At 39.5% G+C, this 24,409-nt stretch overlaps 1 protein-coding gene and 1 long non-coding RNA gene across 3 annotated transcripts; both read left to right on the top strand.

The window, feature by feature from the left end:
* Nucleotides 1-1,572: 1,572 nt before the first annotated feature.
* On the top strand, nucleotides 1,573-22,463 carry YPEL1 (yippee like 1). Of its 2 annotated transcripts, none has more exons than XM_083803545.1 (5): nucleotides 1,573-1,962; nucleotides 4,612-4,894; nucleotides 15,374-15,417; nucleotides 16,856-16,964; nucleotides 18,037-22,463. In XM_083803545.1, the coding sequence occupies exons 2-5, from the start codon at nucleotides 4,778-4,780 to the stop codon at nucleotides 18,124-18,126; spliced, it is 360 nt and encodes a 119-aa protein (XP_083659671.1). In that variant the 5' UTR covers nucleotides 1,573-1,962; nucleotides 4,612-4,777; the 3' UTR covers nucleotides 18,127-22,463. The 2 variants fall into 2 exon arrangements, with proteins under 2 accessions (XP_083659671.1, XP_083659672.1); XM_083803546.1 differs by lacking the exon at nucleotides 1,573-1,962 and adding an exon at nucleotides 2,724-2,767.
* LOC310883365 lies at nucleotides 4,901-9,195 on the top strand. The gene is made up of 2 exons (XR_014573491.1): nucleotides 4,901-5,471; nucleotides 5,707-9,195. It is a non-coding gene; the product is annotated as an uncharacterized lncRNA (long non-coding RNA).
* Nucleotides 22,464-24,409: the final 1,946 nt, after the last annotated feature.

The raw sequence follows: 24,409 nt of genomic DNA, 5'->3' as shown, positions 1-24,409 counted from the left end.
GGAGAGTAGTAATAGGCCCCTTAAAATGAAGTATAAGAAATGGCTTGTTAAAATTTTATAAAAGTTGGTTATGGGATATTTTTAACTTTTAGCTGTCTGAAGCTGTTTATCAAGATTTATGTAGACTCCACACTATATCATATTTAATGTAATTTCTCTGCTTGGTTACGCTACATCCCTGCCTCTTTCTCCATTCCAATTATTATCTTGTTGTATGCCTTTATCGTACGCCTCATCTAACTCATCTGTGGCAACTGGATTAGGAAGCCTGAATTGGTGCTCTCTGAAGTGCGGCTAAGTAAGTCAAATGGATTATCACCTTCCCCCTTTTTACAAGACTACAGCTACCAGCACTGGAGCTGGTGAGATGACAGGGAAATTGCAATTAAAGCTCTACTGGCAACACTTTTGCAGATATTTGTTTCTTGCTGTCTCACCAATACAGATGTCATTTTTTACTGTGCAAGCATGACTTTTTTGTACTGTTCTTCAAGGATGGCCATTAATTTGGTGTTAAAGAAGACGCATATAACAAAAAATGTATAAATACATGAATTATATAGAATTTAAAATTGTGATTTGCAGAATAAAATCAACTAATGCATGGTTTAATGATTGTAGCCACTAGCTGAATTGTAACGGATCCTATTTCTCTAATATTCTGCAAAGTACCAAAGCCCCTCAGGTCAAAATAAATAAAAAATGAAAATGAAGGATTTAAAGAAGAAAGATGTCAGTACTGACAGGAAGAGAAAGAGGTGAAGTTAGTTTTATTGATGCTGTATTTATGTAGCACGACAGACAAGCCCTGCCTCAAGGTACAAAGTGTAAATGACAGCTTCGTCATGGACTTCATCAGTTTGTGTCTCTGCAGTCTGAGCCTGGGTAAATAGAAGAGTCCAGCCAAAATAAACTAGGGGCTAGCTTTTATTTACTTTTTTTTTTTTTTAAAGGAAAACGAGATCAGTGCTAACAGACCTGGTTGCTTCCGAAACGACTTGTTTGTGAATCATGTTTCAGTGTTCAAACGTGTTTTTATGCCTCAAAATGTGTGCATTGTGTATCTGTAAGCACTGAGCCCTTCCCCAAACTCCTTCTCCAGACACAAGTGCTCTAGCCCCTTCTACTTATACTCAGGCTCCAGCAAGGCATGCTTTTGTCAGCGCTTTTTGCCCACATCACCAAACTTTTTAAGACCGATGCCATCTCCTCGCCTTTTACCTACTTCCAGCAGCCGCCTGACAGACCAACCACCTCCGTGTGGCACACCTTAAAGCCCCCCGGAGAACACTCGGGGCTGCCCCAGCGGCAGCTCCCCTCACGGCGGCAGCTTCCCCTCACGGCTCCCTCAGCGGGGCCGCGCTGACGCCCGCCCGCCGCGCGCTTCCCGCCTGAGGGTAGGGGGTGAGGAACGGGGGGGGGGGGGGGGGGGCGCTCGCTGCACGCGCCCCGCGGGTGGGCGGAGCCACGGAGCCCGCCCTCCGCGTTCGCCCCGCCCCTCCCTCACCACAAAGCCCAGGGGGGCGGAGCTCTGCGCTCCCCCCCCCTCAGGGGGCGGGGCGGGCGCGAGGGCGCGCGCGCGCGCGCGGTGATTGGCTGTCGGCGGCGGTGGGAGCGCGTTTAACGGCCGCTGCGCCCCCGGGCCGGGGGAAACACAACAAAGGCGGCGGCGGGCGCGGAGCGCGGCGGGGCCCCGGGCACCATGCCTCGGCCGGGCCTCGGCCCTCAGGCGAGGAGACCCGCGCCCGGCTCCCGGCCCCGCTGATGCACCCCCGGTTTCCCCTTCGCGCACGCAGCCGCCCCGCTTTGTTGTTCGGTGCCCGTTCGGTGCCCGCTGGACGGTGCTGACTCCCCCCCCCCCCCCCCCCTCCACCGGCTGCCCCGCCACCCCGCCTGAGGGGAGGGGGCCCGGGGCTGCTGCTCGCGGTCCCGGCTGGGGAGCGGAGCCGGCAGGGCGCAGCGGTGAGTACCGAGAGCGGGCGGGCGCCCGGCCCCTCTCCCTTTTTTTTTTTTTAATTATTTACTTTATTTTATTTGATTTTGACGGCCCCGCGCGGCGCCCCCGGCCGTGGGGGCCGCGGTTTCCTGTGTGTGCGTGGGGCCGGAGGGGAGAGGAGGGGGGGCCGGCGGGGCAAGTTGGCTGGAGGAGGAGGAGGGCTCGGCCGCTATTTATAGCGCCTGGAAGTGACGGCAGCGCTGCCTGCCTGCAGCCCGCCCGGCGCTGGGCGGGGGGCGGCCCTTTACATAACGGGGGGGGGGGGGTCGGGAGCGGGGGGGCCGGGGGTGCCCGCGGGCACGGAGCCAGCTGGAGCCGCTGGGCACGGAGGGAGGGGAGGGCCCTCAGCGCCCCGAGCTCCCCCGGCCGGGAATAACAGCGTCCGGCCCCGCCGGTGCCTTTCCCCCGGGGCTCCGGTAGCCCGGCCCCGTCCCGAGCGCTCCCTGCCGGGGCAGTGGAACGGCGGCACTGACGGCTCCGGGGGCTCCTGCAGCCAGCGCGGCGCCGCCCCGCTGCTCCTCCTGCGGGGGGAGCCCGGCTGCCCGCGGCCTGCCCCCCCCCCCCTCCGCCCCGGGGCTCCGCGCCCCCCCCCCGCCACGCTCGGTGTTTGTTTACACATCCGGGAGCCGCGCGGGGCGGGGCCGGGCACGCCCACCCACGGGCTGGCCCCGCCCACTGTCACGCTGAGCCCCGCCCCCGCGTGACGTCACGGCGCGCCCCCCGCGGCTGCTGCTCGCCCCGGGCCGGCGGTGCTGCTGCGACAGGCAGGCTGTGAGCTGAAGCCAAAGCTTTGTCGTGCCTATGGCCCTGTTCGCCTTGTGTTTCTGTGAACCTCTTCCTAACCTCCTCTTCCTAACTTCTGCACCTCTTCCTAAAAGCGGGAGTTCAAGCAGGGGGCTTAAAGGGGTGGTCTCTTCATGCATACCTTCCAGGGTTGTATTTCTGCACGTTGTCTCCTTCCTCCCCGTATTTATTACCTGTAATAAATGCGGCTTAATATCTAGGTGTTATACAAAAGCAAGCTGTTTTCTGTAATCGCTCTTCCCCTTGCAGTTCTAATTATTTTCCCAAGATAATGCAATAATTATTAATACAGTCATTTAAAGAAATAAGTTTGGCTCTTCATGCTAATGTGGTTAATATTTCAAACAGATGAAATGTAAAATCTGTATTTTTCTTCCCAGTGACTTGGAAATGTCTGTCTGACTTGTAGATACATGCTTTGCTTGGCAGCTAGTTCCCGTTGCTGCTTTACTTTTTGTGTTGCTCATGTTCTGCTCCATGTCTTGTTTATGTGGCGTACCTCTGCCTGTACAATCTTTCTGTAAGAATTTTTTTGTGGCAAGTCCTTCAGTTTTCAAGTCTTCCACTTTTACTATTATAAGCTAGAGATTCAAACAAAAAACCCATCAGGTCTTGCTGTGGTCCTCTTGTGCGCAGCTTACTGTACAGATTGCTTTCTCAAGACTTCTTTAGAAGCACGACGACTACTTCCATAAACAGTTCTTAATTTATGTGGCTTTCATTATCTTTGTTTGTGTTACTAGTGTCCTACTGCTAGAGTAGTGGTTAACTGCTGCACTGCACACGGTTTACAACTGTGATAAGCATTTTGCATGCTTGTTTGAATAGCTGGATCAAGATAGTGTAAATTCTTTATATTGGCTCTCGTTTCTATGCTTGTGCTATTGACCTACTCCGTCTGTCACCTGATGGCTGATGACATAAGTGGCTGTGCAGTGTTCGTGTTTGGATTGCTCATTAGCCTGACACGCAGTGTGGTAGCTGATGGCCTTTGGCAGATCAATAAATGTTGCTCTGAATATTTAGACTACGTAATTTTGAGGGAAACAAAAGCTTGCTTTTCAGCATAGCAGGAAGGTCTGGCCTTCTCTGTGCAAGTAGCCGTTCTTAAAGGCAGTCTGGGGATTAAGAAAGCAGTTGTGTACTCTCTGTGTAGAATTCAGCTTTTACTATCTGACTGATTTCTGCAGCATCCATTAAAATTATTTTGGTAGAGTAAGGAAGTATCTAATTAGCTTTGATCAGGACAGTCAAAAGGTTTTTGCCTAAAGGCATAATTCCTCTGAGCTTGAAAGAAGAGGATACTCAGCCTCTCTAGCAAGGGTGGCAGCACCTTACTTGGTATTCAACTCAAAGTCAGATATGATATAGCTGAAAGCTGCAGTGTAAATACCTGTTGTATGTTTGTTGTTGGTCATAGCAAGTCTTTTCTAAGATGCCTTGTCATGTGTTGTATTGGAACTGACCACTGGAATGTCAAAGACAAATAATTCTCTAGTCCCCTGCCTTTCTGCTGTAACTTCTGCATGCATTTCATAGAGTATACCTGATATGTTGTGGACAGTGGTTTTCATGGAGAAACATTTGAATCTCTTCTTTCATTAGAAATGTGATCAAGTAGAAGCCACTAGTAGAACAGAAACTGCTTGTTGCTGTGTCAAATGGAAGTTGAGGGGCTTTACGGAAACAAGTGTACTGTAGTACAGCCAGACATTTGCTCTATATAACACCTCATTTTGTGTCTAAGATTGAATAACAAGTTTATTGTGGCCTTGTAAAGCTGTTAATTTTTCTGTTCTTTTCACCTGCAGGTTGTGACTGTTTCTCTTCTGTCATTTGTGTGGAAAGTGCCACACACACTCCAGAACAACAACGGCTTTTGCTTGCATATTCCAGTGTTTCTTTTGTCAGCGAGTTCAGCAAAGTTGTAATTCTTCAAGTGCCAGCCCTGAGCTGAGTGAGGAGCCACCAGCAGAGATGGTAAAAATGACAAAATCAAAAACGTTCCAGGCTTACCTGCCGAACTGTCACCGAACCTACAGCTGTATCCACTGCAGAGCCCATCTAGCCAATCATGATGAATTGATCTCCAAGGCAAGTGGTTTGTTTAGAGACCTCATGAATTATTTCTTAACCAAAATGGTTATCATTGCATCAGTGCTCCCAGTAGATAAGGGATGCAAATCCAATGCATACTTCAAAGCGTCTTTCCTGGGTTCACTCTAGGGTCATAGGCGTTGCGTAATGAGGACTATATATATTCTGAAAACTTCTAAGTGTGGCATAAAGACTGATATAATATTTCCCATGTTTGCAACCTCCATCTATTGTCAGGTAGGTATTTGTGAGATGCCATATGTCAAAATCAGCTAAGGAGAACTAATGAAAGAAAACATGTATCTCAGGAGGGGGGAACTATTCTAGTTATGGTTATTCCAGGTAAAGGTTATTTTTGACTATTTGATTGAAAGTCACAAAACTGGCTGTTTCCAGAATTCTCCACTGATGTTACAGAAACTGTAAATACACTTCCCTTTGCTGTGTACCAGTCTCTAAAGAATGTGATAAGAGATGTACAAAATGGTTCTCTGTCTAAACTTAGAGGATGTGTGGATCATTGAAACAGTCTACGCCTATCCTTACCTGTTGCTGAAAGAAACAAAGACTTGTGGTGCGTGAAATGCATGGGAAAACTTGAAGTTTGGGGTAAATACTTAGCAAACTGGCTAATTCTTTGCTTCAGAATAAGTTCCTGAGAAATTTGCTCTTAATGGTGTGGTGGTGGGGAACAGCTGCTTTTCAAACCTCTTTTTAATACAAAGTTCCTTATATATTAGCTGTTTTGCTGAATAAAATTTTTTAGTGCCTTTAACTGTTTTTCTGTTACTGTCTGCTTGTGCTTTCAGCAACAGCACTAAGGTGCTCTTGAGTGCTGAAGAGATGAGGGTGAGAAAGCTGCCACTTCTCAACTGAGGTTTTCTTTGAGTGGAGGGAAAGTATGCTTGCTCACTTATCCTTTAAAGGGCTATGAGGAAATACTGTACTTTCTCAATACATTTTTTCCTTGTTTCCAACCATTTAAATCTTTACCTAGATACCAAGAAATATTGACTCATAGTAAAATTGGTGACTGTTTATTGGCTATTCTGTATTGCTTGCTTATTCTTCTGCTTTGCCTTTGCTTTATTCCCCTAAACAACTCTTTCCCTCAACTTAGTGCATGTATGGGGCATATCTAAAATGATATGAGGGAAGACTTGTTTTTACTTGTAATAAATGGAAAAAAGTTCCTTGTCTTCTCCATAGTGGTTGTTCTTGTTTCTTTTTAAGGTCAACAAAACCAAGAGGAACACGCAGATAGTAATATGAATGCATTTGAATTTGTTTCCATTTTGACTTAGTTTGAGTAACAGGGATCATCTTGGCAACACTTGATTGTAAACTACAAGCAGTCTACAGAGCTTCATTTACCATGTGTCCTGGGCCAAAAACTAGTAGGAAGGCATTACATATTTCTTCAATTTCAGGTTGTAGGTGCATACAGGAACTAGCTGTGTATCTTGAGAGAGAAATTCATTGAGGAAATGCAGCCTAAGTATACATACTTACAGGAAGCTCTTCTTTCAGTGGACTTAAGACTTTTTTGTATGCTGACAAAATTGCCACAGTTGACACTGTGGCAATTGTAAGGCTGCTCTTCTCTGAGGTCTTGGGAGTTTTGCTCAGAAGAATGTTGAAAGTGATCTTAAAGTAAATCACATGCTCATATTACACTTCTTAAATGTTTGAAATTTTTATAAAAATCTAGTAAACACTAATATTGTAATTTGCTTCTAATTAGGTTGAAAGGGTTTTAGATATGGATTTTAACTTAATCCTATCTTAATCATAACTTTTAGTGAGGACTTATAAATTTCTGTATTTGTATGTTGATAATATGCTTATTTGACAGCTGGCCTACATTCTGTGGATTTAAGATTTCTTGTCCATATTTTCTTTAAGTTTGTGGGACTGAGAAATACATTAAATATCAGCTATCTCTTTTGTATGTTTGTAAAATAAAAGCTATTCTGATCTATTGTACTTGTATTTGGAACATAGGTTTGAAAAAAAAAAAAAACCTTCCTGTAAGGCTAACTTGCATCTTTTCCTACTTTCAAGAAGTTCTTCTGATAGAAACAAATGTGAAGTAGTAAAGATAGAGTTGAATAATAAAACTAACTAGTGATGTACAAGGAGGAGGTGGGGAAGACACAAAAGTGGATTTCTTTTAAAGGAAAACACAGGTTAACCTGGAAAATAAATGTAAGAAATATGCTAGAGAATGCATAGAAATTCCTCTTGGAACTGTAAGAAGACTTAACAGATTTTAAACTGTATATTCCATGAACTGCTCCTACTGATGCATGTTATGATTAAGGTAGCAATTTATTCTAACAATCTATGGAATACTGTTTACCATACTGACTACCCAGCTGCAGCAAAAACACTTAAAGCAGCCTGAAGTATAACACATTAATTGTACACAATCTAAAATTAAATGAAAATTGTGCTTTTGAGTTCTTATACCTGGTTTATGCTCATACTAATGAGTAGTAGTCAAATACTGAAAACCCTAGAACCCTTCTCCAGTGCTTTGCTCCTTTGGATTTAAAAGAGCATTGACTGTTATTGCCCCCTAGATCATACTTTGAAGTGGTCTGGGGAAGAAGGAGGTGCAAATCTTCTGCTTATTTTCTATGCTGTGTTCCTGTGCTGTTGTGGGTTTATTGATGAAGCAGAGAACTGGACTATTCAACCTGATTATTTTCTTTCTTCCCTGCCTCACTTCAAGAGCCTGGCTTAAAGCTGAAGCTCTGGGAAACATTCAGTAAATAGAGTTTTTAGCTACAGATTCTTGCTGTTTTTCCAAAGGTAGTCTTACTCCAGAACCCTACTGTCATAGCTGTTCTGCAGCAAATAAAGGCAAACACTACTTGTTATCTAGCTATAACCACTTTGTTGTGGTTGTTTCCTGCTTTCTTTTTTCTGCATGGTCAGGGGGAAAAAAGCCAAAATGCATGGTTCATTCTTAAATTAAAGCAGCTACATCTAGATTTCAAATATGCTTTAGAGTATAAACATTTGTTACACCTGATACTGAACTGTTTTCAACTTCAAGATGAGAAGACAAGCTGTGCTATGGCATGAGTGGTGTTGGTCTGTCATGGAAAGGCAGAGAGCACTACATATTTCTGTCAATTGTCCCTTTGATTCTGTGCCTCAAAATATCAGACTTCAGTACAGATTTGGGATTCTCTTCCTTCTGAGAGCTGTTGATGCCAAATGTATGACAAGGATGGCAGCATACACAATTCACCTTTTCATCTGATTTCTTTTCTGTTTGAGCAGCAGGTTCTTCTTGCCTTAAAGTTAATCAGGAAGGTCTATTTTATTTTATTGTGCCCTTGCTGATGCTAAAATGGCAACCGAGATCATTAGCGATAGCTTAGAAGTAAGAAGGCAAACTACTAAGACAGTATAAAAATGTGGAACCTGCATAATTGAATTCATCTGTAGTTCTGTTTTTCTTTGCATCTATGAAAGGGCTGAAAATGTGTTGAAATCCACATGGATGGTAGTGATTAGGGCATACACTTCTAGATATTTTTACTCCATAACCTTCTGCCTTTTGTGTCTAAGGGGGTAACTTGGGAAAGGGGAAGGCTAGCTGAAAACAGGAGTCCCAAACCAGGAAGTGGTCACCAACAGAGGTGCTGAAAAACAGTAGTCTGTGCAGCTAAACGCATGTGCACACACAGCAGTTGTCATAACTTATAACCCCTGTCACCTTGGGGAAAAATGCTGGTTTGGAGGATTGCATAATAATAGAACAAATAAGTGGATGTAAGTGCCTGTTAGACACTACTTATTTACATTTTTAACATAAGTATGCTAAGTTTTGGGTTTTCTTGCTCCTTTAGCAAAGACTTTAGAGTGAATGTTAAACATTGAGGGTTTTTTTTTTTTTTAGATTTTCACAAGGAATATGTTAATCTCTACATGGGAGGAGATTCTGAGGTCAGGGAAGGACTTACAGCTTGTCTTTTTATAAAAGAAGTAAATGAATGTTTTTTAGACACGTATCCTGTTATGACTGCACCCAAACACAGGAGAGAGAGCCTCTTTATCAGCCAGCAACCACAGACCTCAGAAAAGAGGAAGAAAAAAAATTGATGCTGTAAGAGGCACTTCTTGGATTTGAGATACTCAAATAGCACATAAATAGAAAAAAATATTAAAAACAAACCCAAAAACATAAGTTTTAAGGGGAAGCTTCTAGCAGACTCTGAAGTCTGGGAGAGGTTGCCACTTTTGTGGCCTCTACGAAATGATAAATGTTTGCCGCTTTTAAAGCAATTCTAAAATGTATTTTTTCAAAGTCTTTTTTGTGATTTGTTTGTAAATGATAGAGAATGCACAGTGGTTAGTAGCAGTAGTTAATCTTTCTAGGAGGCAACGTGTTACTTGAATGTAGGTTCTAAAACACTTGAGAAGGACTTGTATCTGCTAAGTTGTAATAATTTCAAAATTCAGACAAGGTCCAACAAATTTTGAAGAGATACGAATACCTAGTAGAGACTTTAGAACCTATAGATAAATTGCAGTGGATAATACTTTGTTACTCAAAGTTAACCTGCTTGAAAGACTGTTGACTTATCTTACAATATGCCTTAATGCTGGCAATGGAAGAAAGTCTGCATTACCTTATACGGGTGCCTGTATAAATACTGTCACTTTCTTCTGTTCCATTCATTGCAAAGCGTACCTAGCCCAGGGGTGGAACAGTCATATGAAGTCAAAGACAAGGCTACATGGGTAAATATTTTCAAGAGCAAGTTCTACATAAAGGTGTATGTATGTGTATATATATATATATATATATACATATATATATATGTAGCTCTCATTGACTTCACTGGGAAATCTTTGTACCTCGTGGGTAAAAAAAAAAAAACAAAAAAACAAAACAACAATCTTAGTGATTAAATTCAGTTCTCCAAGGCATTCTTTGGGTATGTCTGCTGTGGTATTATCGATAAGAAGGAAAAGTCTTCAGCTTAAGTAGATACCAAAACAACTTCAGCCTTATTTAGTAATCTCTGTTTTTGTCTCCACTGTTGTTAAATTGATGAGTTCAAGAGGATTTTTTTAAGGGTTTATTATCTTTAAGTGAATGTGCTGCTCTTAGCTTGATTCAGTTTGGTAATCTTACTTTGTACATGATGTAAGGAGTAATTGGAAAGATAGGTGGGCCTGTCACGTGCTTGAAGGCTGTTTTTGTTCCCTGCTGAAAAGTCTGAAAATGGGTCTAATTTCTCAAATACTCAGGTGATTTTTTTCTATAAGAGGCTTTTTTTTTTGGATTCTGTCTTTTGATAAAAGAATCTTTTTTTTTTTGGAAGAGAAGTAGTCTTTGGAAAATGTCCAAGAATAGATTTGAGGGCTTAAAAGAGCTGGAGAGTGTGCAAGAGAAGTGTTCTGCTCTACAGGTGTTTTGACATAATTATTTCTGAAATAAATTCAAGATGCTGTATAACTCCGGGTAACTTGCCTGACAAAGCTTTCACTTCTGAAATTATCATTTGCCAAATCTTTGGGAATGCAGTTTTTGGGGGTGGATTTAAGTTTGCTGTCTATAAAATTAGACAGCAACCTTATCTATTGTTTATTAAAATCATTAAACAATGAAATGGAAATGTATTTTCAAAACTTTTAAAAATACTGATTTGTAATGGAATCAATCATCCAGGACTTGCCTAGAAAGTAGGTGAACAGCTGCTCTTGTTCACAGTATCACAGAGTTGGATGTGAGAGAAAAAGCAAATGAAACAAATTTTTTTCCCCCAAATTTTTTCATCTGTAGCTTGTGTTGTATTGTTTTCTGAATTTATTTTGCAAATCTTGAAGAGGCAAGAGATCATTACAGTCTCTGGTGCATGATACTGAGATTATAATTTCAGACATCAGAGCACTTACGTATTTCTGGTTTACCTTAAGAATCCTACCTCTAAGAGGTACAGTCTTCTCAATTACTGAGTAATATTTCCTTGAATTGCATGTATGCTCATAATACTAACTGAGGTTGATCCATCTTCCCTTGTAAGGAGAACTCTAGCAAATGACAGGCAATGAGCAAATGAAACAAACAAACAAGACCCCCTGTGGACTCCATTCATTGCTGTTCTTTAAAACTCCTTTTCAGTGTTAGGAGTTGCTTGCAAGTTGTCCTTAAGGAAGGTACTGATAATGCCATTCTAACTGGCTTATGCTAATGCCTGTCATACTTTTAATACATGCTAAGTTAGTAGTTTCTCTAGATGTTTTCTCTGGAGCATCTAATTAATCCTGCCTGTGAGGAATATTTAATTACATGTTCAGCTCTTCAGTAGCTTCCCTTCCCCCACCCATGCTCTTAGGTATGCCTTAGAGCAGTAAATACGTGTTCTGTTTAACTGGTACTTCCTTTTCTCCTGGGTAAAACAGCTAATCCTGGTATTAGAGCTAATTACTGTTTAACTTAGAAGCATAGTTCATATCTAATTCCATGAGTATGTGCTAGTGTGCAAGTGAAATATTTCTAAAGCTTCTTTACTATAACATTTATTGATAATAGAGTTCTGTCAGATGACTTGAAATTATAATAATAGCAAACTATTGTTATAGTCCACCTTAGTTTAGTTCCTAGGCACAGTTAAACAATTTTGGTTACAATATTAGACATTCTAGATACTTTTAGCTAAGGTGGAATAAGAAGTAGTTATGGATCTTATAGATCTGCTGCCTGTAGAACTAGGCAGTCAGTCAGAGATGTGAATTTTCTAGGGAAGAAGTTAACTCATAAATCAATACAAGGTTGTTAATTGAGGACCATCAAAAAGCAGACTTAAAGCAAGTTTTTTTAACTGAGAGTTTTGGTCGAACTGGTAAATTGCTCAGCTCCTAATTAAAAATTCCATTTGCTCTGAGTCATTACTGATGACACTTGGTCACACTTGCCAATGCTTGGTCACTATCTTCTAATTCCTCTCTAGTGGATAAGACACGTTTCAGACTCAGAAATAGAACATTCTGGTTTAGTTATGATTTATGTGTAGTGCTAGCAGTCTGGGAAGTGCTGAACAAATCTTATGAAGTAAAAGTTTGCATTTGCATAGGCGATGTTTATTCTGCAGAGGAGCAGTTTGTCTGGAGACTGGTTTGAACAGTTATGCCTGTTAGTCCTTGCCATTTAACGTGCTCTTCTCTTTCATTTCCTTGGAGGAGTTGACGCACGAGGCGTTTAACCTGTCAGTCTCTTAAAATTCATATCAGTATAACTGAATCATGCAGCGCAGGGTGTGAGAAACTCAGTGCAGGTAAAACCAAATGTTTGTTCAGTATTAAATTTTTGTCTGGTTATGCAAAATACTCTGTTCATAGCCAAGTTACAAGCTTAGCAAGCAGTTCAAGTGGCACAGTGAGTTGTTCTCTCTTTAGTTCTGCTAATAGGATGCATCAGGAAGTACAACTCTGATAATAAACCTTTTTTATACCTGTTAGTAGATGAGTGCCCTATGTGTTAATCAATGCTCCCTGGTCAAGACAATGGGTATGCGACAGACGTATACCTTGTTGTGGGTTTTGAGTACAGTTTTTTTGAAAAACAAACTCGTTAGCTATTCATGTAAGCAGGGAAAGTATGGCAGCCAAGCTCTGACAAGTTAAGAAGTTCATTAGACAAGCCAAAAGCCCAGGAATTTAAGGATTGATATCCTTGCATTGCTTTTACTTCAGTCCTGTGTATAAAAGTTGTGCATGGAAGGATTGCAGACTTTGACTGCACAGTGACACGTTGATGTGGTTTGACACTGATTCTAAGGGAAAACGTCACTGAAATGACAAGATGCAAATTCTGTAGAGCACAGCAGTACAAGTTGTCACAGGTTGCTCTCAAGTTATCTGTGAGTGGTGTAAATATGGAGGAACTCACTCTTCCCAGCTGGGCAACAAAGCACTCATTCTATGGCATGTAAATACTGAATTTAGCCTCTAAACATGTTTGCAGGTGAGAAAGATTGTATCGAATGAATCAACCAGTGTCTGCTAACAGAAGTTAGTCTGAAGTTTCTCAGGATAAATGAACTAGTGGTGCTTGTTTGTGTATTGTTTTGTTTTTTAAGGGAGGTGTAAGGATTACTTTCTGGCAGAACTGTTCAGACTGCATTCAGCTGAGTCTCTCCTCTCAGTGTCATTAGTATTTGAAATTTTAGCTTTCACCATACTAAATAACCTTCTTTTTTCCTCACTTTGTGAAAAATAAGACTTGCAGTTCTGGGTAATGGAGAGTGTACTTTTTCTTTTGTCGTAGATGAAATAAAACAATTCCATTTTCCAAATTAAAATCTCCATTTATTATTTAAATTGTTGCTAAAATAAAACATAAATGTTAACGCTATAGGCTGCCCAGTAGAACTTCTCATATTAAGGTGAGATTAGCTAAGCACTGTATACAACTACGCTGCCACTAGTGCTGTGCACAGAAGTCTAGAGTTGTGGATTTCTTTTAAAATTCTGTGATGCTATATATAATCTGATTATTGCTGATCAAAAAGTGTTCATTTACGTACATATTTTCCTTTTACACTTTTTTTTTTTCAAACTGTTCTACGTAGTTAATATATTGGGTCTGGAACACAAGCCCCATGAGGAGCAGCTGAGGGCACTGGGGGTGTTTAGTCTGGAAAGAGGAGGCTCATGGCAGACCTCATTGCCCTCTGCAACTACCCGAAAGGAAGCTGTGGGGAGCTGGGGGTCGGCCTCTTCTCACAGGTAACTAGTGATAGGACTAGAGCGAATGGCCTCAAGTTGTGCCAGGGGAGGTTCAGGTTGGAAATTAGGAGACATTTTTCAGAAAGAGCAGTCAGGCATTGGGACGGGTTGCCCAGGGAAGTGGTGGAGTCACTGTCCCTGAGGGTGTTCAAGGAAAGGTTGGATGTGGTGCTTAGGGACGTGTTTTAGTGGGTGACATTGGTAGTAGGGTGATGGTTGGACCAGATATCTTGAAGGTCTTTTCCAACCTTAATGATTCTGTGATTCTGTATTACTGGTATTGATGTTCCATTGCTAATCATTAGACTGGCACAGTATCTGTTTTGGCATCAAGTGACTTCTGATTATATAACTATAAATACACGCCAGAAGAAGCATCCATTGCAGGAAGGGCCCTCTGCCTATGTTTTCATGCCTAACGTTGCTAAAACTTCTCATGCCTAATGTTACTAAAACCATTCCAAAGAAAGCATTCAAAAATATTCAAGCTGAGATTTTCTTTACAAAAATCTTCCATGTTGGTCTAATGCAGCTTTCAGAAAAGTTGGTCTTTTGATCTTCAATACTAGAACTTAAAGGATTCTTAAAACATTTGAGAACAAACGTGGAGAAAATGACTAACTTTCACTGAAAGTAGGTTAGGTAAGGAAAGTTGTGGGAAAAAAAAATAAGGAAGAAGGTTTAGAGATCTTTTTAATGGAGCTCAGTACTGCAGAAAGAAAGACAATCTCTAGTGTGATATTCTTTGGGAAATTATTGCTATGTCTAAATTATCAAGTAATTTAACACAGAAGGAACAAATCAACAGATAAAACAGTGATGTGTTAGGTAAGATTTGAATATTTTACCTATGCTTGTGTCTAGTCTGCTTACAAGTTCTGCAGGCATGCTTGTAGCTCAGGGCTATCTGGTAATGGGTGCCGGCCTCTGTATCTTTATTAGCATTTGCAGAGTGCACAGTAGAAGAGCTTCTGGTTTAGTTTGGTACAGAAGGAACAAAGATGTAGTTCACATGCACTGAAACAGATCTGCAAACCAACCCAACCCCTGGTAAGTGTGGTTAATTAGGGATTTTACTTCAAAATGTGCTACTGCTCTGAAGTAATACATCAACTTAGACCCAGGCAAGAACATTTTAAGTCATCTTTTGTCCACGATCTATCAGGAATGTGAGAGAGATAAAAGCATGTGGTGATAACAGTTGGTGATTAACAACTTATTAATATAAAGCGAAGCTTATACATTTTTCACATGTTTCCTGAATAGAGAGTTAAGGTTTTATGCATGATCCAGAATTGTATTGGTCTTACATCAAATGACAAAGTGAAATAAATCATCTTTTGGGTGTAGCAGAAGAGGAGAAAGGAGTTCGAAATAATTCCTTTCGAGTTAAGTGCAGACTATTTTACTTACTATGAAGGATATCTAGGAAAACGAGAATTGGTATATTGGAGAGGGACAAGTTATGAGTATGCTTTGTTTGCATTATGGGCCTCATTTTGAACAATACATAAGACAGTTGCTAAAATCTGAAGTGGGTGAAAACCTGGGTGCAGAAGAGGCCTTACAATAAAGAATTTATGTAAATGTTTGACTTACTGTAATTTGTTCTAAATAATTTATTGTATTAAGTTTATATACTTGTTGATGCACCATTATTTAACTATTTGTTGTTGTTGTTTTTAATAAGTGCAATCTTTTCTTTTTTTTTTTGAAATGCAGTCCTTCCAGGGAAGCCAGGGACGAGCCTACCTCTTTAATTCTGTGTAAGTATCTTACTACGGTTTTGCACACTACCTAAGAGTGTAATTTTTTCGTATGCTCTGTAAGCAGAATTCAGTAGAAATTTGTGTAAGGCACTTTGACCTCTTCTTTTAGCATTGTTTTTACTCGCCAGCAATAGTTATTAGAGAGCCACTGAGATGATTTTTTTAAGTACCCACACACAGATATTAGTTTACTATATTTTAAGTAATTCTGCTAATGGCTGAAAGTTTAGGGGAGGGTGTTAATGAAAAATTCCTTTTCTGTATGTAATGCTAACTATCTCGAGCAGAAGTTGCCACCCTGAGATATTACAGAAGTCAAAAGCATTTCACGACTGTAAGTTTGCTTTAGACAACTTTCCTGTAGTCTAAAGGAGAATTTTTCCATGTGATAGTTAGGTACATTTACATGTTAGTGTACCAGTATCCTCAGTACATCTTAAGTGACCTTGAATATTACAACCCTGCTAGATGCAAAAGCTCCTTATGCAATTTTGCAATTTTAAGCACGCCCTTGCCATAATATAAGGCTCGTTCTTTGAATTTGCTAATGGATGCATTTTAAGCTTATACACAAGATTGAATTTTTGTCTTTATTTTTACAGCAGTTGATTGTGTTGCAGCATTTTTGGAAAAAGAAATGAAGTTAAGTGTCTTGGTCTATTTTAGTCCAGGATAATGGAACTATAACTGCAAAGGATTTGATTGCAGATCCTTGAAATTCATTTTATGTGTAGCTGTTCAATGGAGACTTGGGACTTCCAGTGTAATTGCAGTACTAAGGAACTGGTAATAAAAGAGCAAAAATTGCAAAATGTTGTCCTTCTGTAACACTGTCTAAAATCATCATTTAACCTTGCCTGATCTTTTCTGCATAGATTCTTATTCATGAAGAAAATATTTTGATGCAGTACTTCATGGGATAATTTGTTTTTATCTTGCTGTTTGTTCATCATGGCTTAGTCTGCTGCTCTGTAGCAAAGAAATGTTTACGAGGCTTTTTCCTCATTGCTATTTTGGAGTTGGTTCTAAATTCAGCTTTTGGTGCTGATGTACTGGTACAGACATGTAGAGGTCACAAATTGTTTTTGAAGAAAAGCCCAAAACTGAAGAGGCTTCCAGTTACTGCTTAGTGTTCTGTTCTCTGAAAGTTTAACTACTTAGTGTGTCTTTGGTGGGAGCAAGTAGGCATAACCAACAGCGTGATGTATAGTCTTAGTAACTTGAAAAACAAAAATAACCCCCCTTTTTTCTTCCATCCTTCAGCTAAGTGTAACAAAATAAGTTACTTTTACTGCAGTGTATAAGTTCGGCACCTATATTTGATTTTTTAATTTTTTTGTGTGTTCTGGAGTAAAGGTGGGTGGCAGGTAAGAAAGAAAGCAGTCTAATGCAGGTAATTGTAGAGTCATTTCTCTCTCTCTTCCCCTTCCCCCAGGGTAAATGTGGGCTGTGGTCCAGCAGAGGAGAGAGTTCTTCTGACAGGTTTACATGCCGTGGCAGATATCTATTGTGAAAACTGTAAAACCACTCTTGGATGGAAATATGTAAGCAATATACTTACATTTTTGATAAGTGTTTATATGCTGAAGTACAGCTATTTGAGTAGGCTCAGTGTTAGTGATGGTTTAGTTGATGTTAGCTCTAGTGCTTTTGCATGCATCAGGCAGTAATGTCGTTTTGCTTTCTTATATCTGCTGGAGCGTTTTAGCAGTTAATAATTTTATTTTGAAGACAGCAAAGTTAGCATGAGGCATAGATGCTATTATACCTAATACTTCTGTAGTATCTTTTTCCAACATTACCAGCCACATACACTAAACCAGATGTAAGACATTCACAAAATGGGTCTTAATTTTCTTGGTTTCAAAAGTTGGTTCATATAGCAAAAAAAGTATGATGAATGGTACTGAGCATGTTTTCACTGCCTACTACTACTGTGAAGTAGACTCTGATGTTTGAAAAGTAGTCTGTGCACTTGCATGGTTATCTGTAATGCTTGCAACTGTGCTGTGTGATTGACATTTATATTCTCGGTGGTGTATGTAGGATTTTTATTGATTCAGTATATTTTCTGGTGTGCCAACTATTAACCTCACATTGTGACTTTAAGACATACAGTTTTGTCTAGAAATAAATACAAAAGAAGGGCAAGAAATAAAACCGAAATCAGAATTTCTTTAGTGGTTTGGCCCCGGCAACTGCATAGTAGTACATAAAAAAAATCTGATATTAGACCTTGAATCAGGAGTGTATCAATTTTAATGCTGGTTTTCAAAAAAAAAAAAAAAAAACATGGCTCTTTCTTTAAATACTGTATGTTGTTAGGCACTCTAAAGACTGTCTGGGACAGTTACAAAAAATATTTAGGTGAATCCTATATTTAATGCATTTATGATTTTGTTTGGTATTGTGGACTACATATAGGCAGTTCAGAGACCAAAATCATCATCCATTAGAAAACTTTTAGCTCATCCAGGAAAGAGAGAATACGCACAGAGAGAACATGAACAACTTCAAAAATATAAATGTTAATGTCTCTAATTTGTCATTTCAATGTAAGGTTGATGTTTAAAATACTTTACTTCCCCAACGTATTTCTTGATTTTTCTCTTCCAGGAACATGCTTTTGAGAGCAGTCAGAAATACAAAGAAGGAAAATTTATCATTGAACTTGCCCACATGATAAAAGACAATGGCTGGGAGTGAATCATAACCTTTTTCCTTCTGTTTGGACAATACTCTTTGGAACATGCTTTACAAAGACTAACGCAAAGTAAAGGAAGAGCTTGGCTAGAGTGGCCCTGAGAATATCACTGAACTCTGAAACCTCACAAATGAGTAGTGTAGTGTAAGTGGCTATTTCAGGCCATGTTTGCCTTTTCTCCTTGTGTAAGTTCCCTCTTTTTGTATGTGTATTATTGTGTGAACAGTTGTTTTGGAACATTTTGGATGACCTTTTTCTAAACTCTCTCAAACTAGAGAAACAGTTCACTAATTGAAAATGGATTTTACTGGTTAGTATCTATCTCTGACCTATGCCTTTAATGCTACCTTCCGCTGTGCATGCTTCTTGCCTAAACACCTACACTCCAATCCTGTAGAAGTTCTATATCTGAGCAGTCTGAAAGAATGTATGGGATGGGGTGCTTTCCTATATGTAGCAATTTCTGACGTATTTGGCAGTGAAGGGGATGCAGTATTGTAGTTATTATTTTCTCTTTTAAATTTGAGTGTACCACAACCTGTGTACATCTTGTAGGTGAATTGGTTAAAGGTACAGTGCTCAGTTTAAAAATATTTCAGTTGCACTGACTGAAATTAGCAGATCTTAAGTTGTTAGGATGAGTTATGCTAGAGGTGATATCTTAATGAAATACCCGAGAAGGATTTAAAATTAATAATGCTATAGAATATGTTCAATTAAGACCAACACATCCCCTAAGGAGTTCCCAGGATAAGAAATTTATAAAAGTATAGCTTGCAAGATAAAAAGACAGAAAAATATATACATCTTCTGTTTTGGAAAAAATTAGTCGGTGTATTCAAAAAAAAGTTTTGGTACTGTACCTTTGCCAGTAACAGGGTCTTGTGCATCAGTGAAGTTTTATGGCTGGTTCCATGTAACTGTATAGTCCTAATGCACTGGACAAAGAGGTTGATATCAAGGAAACTTGCTGAGGTATTCTGCTTCTGCTACATTTGAACAAAAATATTTATTTTTGTGACAAACGGTCAGAGCCTATGAGATGAAAATTAATATAGTACACGTAGAAAAAGGAGGGGTAATAAGAGGGAAGGGAAGTTTGACTAAGTTTTTCATAAAATAAGATAGTTTTTAAAATTTGAGGGTGGGGGGGAAGGGGTTTATTGGTTTGCTGGCTAAATCATCCCCAAGTACATTTTTATAACAAAAATTTATATGAAACTTACCTTCTCTTTTGATTTCCCACTGTTTCTTAACTGGAATGAGTTAATGAGAGAATCATCTAAAAAGTGTATGTACGATGTTAGCTGTTGGTGTTTGTGCATGCACATTCTCAGCAACTTTGAACGAAATGCTCTACATAAATTTGCTAACTTTATTTTTCAAATTAAACAGTCTCTGAAGACCTTTTGTATCTTAATCCATTTAATGCTTGAGGACAAGATGCTTGGAAAAAAAATCCTTAACACTACATCAGTACTATAACTGAACAGTATGAAAGCCTTGCAATGCAAAATTATCTTATTTCAAAAACAATTCTAATATCATGGCACCTACAAAGTTTAGTCATAGGTGCCATTGCTGCTGTTACGTTTTTGGGAATCTCTAATAGGCTTTCTGAATTCTACTGCACTTTAGAAATTTTGTCATGCATAAAAAATTATGCCAATGGGTAGGGGCAATACAGATCTTCAAAACCAGCTTTCCAGTCTCTTTGTGGAGAGGAGGAGTGAGAAGAGAGTTCTCCCATGTGTAAGCATTCTCTGATGCAGGCTGGCTAAACTGCATTCCAGATGTTGTAATGATCTATACCTATGAATTAAAAATGTAAAAATTAGAGAAGTAGTTAAAGCTGTTGGGTTTCAGTCCAGAGACCTGAGGTGGTACAGTTGTGTTCAATCTGGATTTTGTGGCTTACACTTCATGTTCACAAATAAGATCAAGCTTCAAAGTCTTGTTTTTAACAATGTCATTGATGCAAGATGGGCTTTGGTGTTGCCTGTCTTTTGATCTTTTTGACCTGGAATTCTTGAGATTTATTTTCCTCCATTGTAATGTATGTTGCTGACAAAAAAAAAAAGCACTGAAACTTCTATCAGCAAAGTTTGTGCTGGCGTCAAAGTCCAGTTGTAATGTAATACTTGTGAAAACGCTTCTGTAAAGTTCGTGTATCTTTGGGCTTTTCTTATTTCCTGGCTACAGGCTTGTTGAAGAAGTACACTGGACTGAAGACAAAAGTAATAGCTGCTTTTCGATAGAGAGTTGAAATTAAAGAAAATATGTAAAGTATTAAAGACTTTTCTCTATAAAATTGGGGGTTTGGCTCTCTCTTAGTTAATGCTGTCTGTAATAGTCTGATTCTTACTTAGAATTCAACCTCTTTCTTCAGTGCATTATTTATATTTTAAACTGGACATTTTCACCAAAACCTTAATTAACTTTGATGCCAAAGGTTGGGACTTCATCAAGTGCTTAGCACGTAGAGCTTCAGACTGCTGGCATAAAGAGTTAATGATCTATATGTGATGTTTATGGCTTTTAAGAGAACCAAACAAAGCAATATTCTTTTTGGTCTTTTAAGAGTGGATGCTTAGAAGGAGTAGAACTAATACAGAATTGCAATTTCATGCTGCCATGTAACAGTTCTTTAGGCTCATTCTATTGAGGGAGTAGGTGAATTTTCTTCCTGTGTTGCTTGGCAGTGTCAATTATTATTTTTTCCCCTTGTAAAAATGTAGAGAATTCTTGTTATTGGTTTTGGTGAAAGTAGAATCCAGATAGCGATGGCTGCTGGCTGATGTGAAGAGGTCAGTCTGGTCACTGAACCCTCCAGCAGTCATTTGAAAGAAAAACAAACTTACTTGAAAAAAAATTTTACTAAAGCATTTTCCCTCTAACCAATTTTTGTAATATATTAAAGATTATATTTAAAGTTTGTATGTGTTTGCTCTGGGCAAGTTTACTTCCCCTCCAACTTGAGCACTTTTGTTACTTGTACTGGTTATTTTTATTGTTGGTCTTAACATTTATTTTGTATTTTGTTTTTTACAACTGTAACAAAAAGCTTTTGTGAACCTTTGTTTCTCGCTGGCTCTTTCTTGGACCAAATGAACTGACTATGAGCTGGCTTAGAAGAAACGTTCATTGGGATGCATAGGAATTTGCTAGCAGAAATGTACATGTATTGAAAGCTTTCTTCCTCTGAACCTCTAAAGCCACACCTGTCCTAAAGTAATTAATCATAATTTTATGTGACTCTGGTAATCTGACCACACATTCTCTGTCTTGGTCGAAAAGAATGGATGTAACAGTGGTATTCCAGGACTGAGTCTGCTTCCAGACGCTAGGACTACTCTTTGGCTGGTCACTCTAACCACCTTTTTGATTAATAAAAGGCAGTGCTGCCATCTTTACAGTTCTGTTAATTGCAAACTTGCTGTGAAATAAGCTGCAGAATTAGTGAGGGATTGCTGACATGTCAGCTAAGAGTACGCTATTGCTGTGTACTCTTAGTAATCTAGTAATTAATCTACCAGTAAAAAGGGCCATTTTCCCTCATTCGCTGTAAACTATACAATGGCAAACTGTATTAATGAAGTCTGTTATAACTCAGTCTAGCTTCCCCCTAGCAAGGCCTAGTATAATTATCAACCTGAGTGGTGTGCCCCGCCTGCTTGTAGCCCTTAGGAATCTGTGGGAGAGGAGAGGGAATACAATTTATGAAATTTCTTTAAATTAAAATCTGGTGTCAGAGGTGCTGACAAGGTCATCACTACGCCCATAAACCAAATGGTCATCCATATTTCTTACTGGTCTATCAAGGCAGTGCAAGAGTTCGTTGATGCCAAGTCCCGTTTTTGGTGGACTTGATGCCTCCCTCTGAGTAATGCTTGTAAAGAGCTTTTTCTGCATGCTCATCGCAGCAGTCAGATGGCAGCATCAGTGGCCTGGAGAGTCACAGACCAAATTTCTCACATCTCCATTCTTTGACAATGGAGATGAGTGGAAGAAGCTGTCAAATTATCGTTAACCTTTTGGACACTTTATTGTACTTCATTTAGACTCATGTTAAGCCAACCAGCAGTATAAACACTGCAAAAGGAACAGACACTTCAGAGGTTTCTTTTGAAAGGACTGTTACAAATGGTTTAAGGCCTAAAGCAGGAGTCAAAAATGGCAGTTGAGTTGTGCCTCGTTTCTTACTCTTTACAATGCTTTCTTTTACAGGTGACATGGCTGTGTTGCTGTTTTGTCCTAGCAATACTGTACATCATTTGTTGTTTCACTATATTGTATCTACTTGAGGTATCACAATAAAAGCTTTCAATTGTTTTGTTGAGTTACTTGTTATTTTTGTGCTGTCATGTCTTGTTTTAGGTTCCCATGTGTTTTGGTTTTTTTTCCTCTCCTCTCTCTAGTAAGACCAGAGAGAAAAGCCCAGAGCTCTTAGATGATCTTAAAAACTTTTAAGGTATGGGTTGAATCTGATTCACTAGGTACTTGGAAGATTGTCTCTAAACATTTGATTTTTTTTCCTTTTGCTAATCTTTCCAAAGTAGAGTTAAGATGTATTCCTACTTCTAGAGCTCTAGCCCATTTTGAGCTAATCATGGATCTTATGCAAACAAAGTGCTTTTAAAGGGAGAGTTGGTCTGTGCACACTCCAACACTAACTTTCAGTGGAATGGTAGGAAGTGGGGGTGTGCTTTCTGTTTCGTTATCTTGGTCATCCAGAGAGCAGAGCACACTCTGAGCACAGGCATTCAATCTGTTAGTTCTGCTTTGTCTGGAAGGAACCTCTGTAGTTCCTCTAACCACATAAACAATTTTCTCATGCATTATAGTGGAGCTAAAACCCCCACTCTTGAGTCAATAAGTAGGATGTGATGTAGATTGGTCAATGATGGAGATATTGAACAATGTCAGCCTCTGTATTGATCTTCAGGGTACTGTGCTTGCCACTAGCTGCTTATTGAACATTGTGCTATTAATTAGTACCAGCTATTAATTAGTACCAGTAGCTTGGAAGCACTACCAATCTTCAGTGCATCTAACAGTCCATTTATCTAACTGTAATAAGCCACAGACTGCTATGGAAAGTGGTTTCAAGAGTTACTAAAACTAAAGTGTATTGCATCAACCACTCTACACAGGCAGTTGGTTCATCATCATGGCAATGATGTTGGTCAGATCTGGTCCATCCTTAAGACAATGCAGATGATTCCTGATCACTGTCCTGTCCTCCACATATCTTTAAACAGATTCCATGAGCACTGTGTGCTCTGAAACTGTCTTCCCTGCCTATCTCAGCAATAAGTCCCTGATGTTATATCCTGAAGATTAAGCTGAAGATGGTCATATTGATCTTAAGAGGATTACAAGCACGGAGGTTAACTGTGTCTTTATTAATTTTAAAGACTAAATATTTCTTCTCTTAAAATGTCTGGATATTGTAGCACGGGACTATTGCAGTGATTTATTCTCTCCTATATCATGGCAGGTGTAGGACTGTCCTTAATTGCATTAAAGCAGTTCAGTATAAATAAATTCAAAGAAATGTTTTGCATCAGACTTCCCTACTAGCACAAGTCATAGGTGTGTGTTATGTAATATTAAAGTGCCTGAAATGAAATGAAATGTTCCTGGAAATTCTGTTTACTCCAAGGCAGGTTAAATTATGTGGTTGTGATCCTTTCATTATTTTTAGGATGATAAATTAATAGAGTTTATAGAATGTAAATACAAAACATTAGTTGCTTGAGTTTGAACACTTTGAATGAAGTAAGATACTGGTAGCAAAGACTCATGTAGTATTTAGGGGAGGAATTTGTTTTTTATTTGGTTTAATTCAATGTTCAGCAATTACTGAACATCATCAATAGTGCATCTAATATGAGCCCTTTTGACTGACAGAGGTGGAGAATGAAGTCATTCAGTACAGGCTTATTCAGTCTCTTCAATAATCCATCATTTCATCTCACAAAGGGATGGGGATGCTCTGCGTATGAGATCAAACATAATATTTCCATCCTGAGAAAAATGGAAGATGGCCTGCTATCCTTTCTTCTACTCGTGCTCCTATAAGCTGTCATCTCAGATAAACTCCTTCTCTTCTTTTTAACCTTTTCTTGGCTTTATTCTTTTGGGGATAAAAAAATATCATTCTAGATTGGGGAAAAGAAGAATAAAAACGTCATTTTTTGAGAGGTGCATGATATTAATTGAATAAAAAACTTTTTTTACATGGATATAATCAAAGTAATAAGGATTTCATATTCAAAATGT

The sequence above is a fragment of the Anser anser genome, assembly GCF_964211835.1.
Source record: "Anser anser genome assembly, chromosome: 18".
NCBI classification, from domain to species: Eukaryota; Metazoa; Chordata; class Aves; order Anseriformes; family Anatidae; genus Anser; species Anser anser.
The sequence above is the reverse complement of the archived record's forward strand: the minus strand, read 5'-3'. Positions and strand labels throughout refer to the sequence as shown.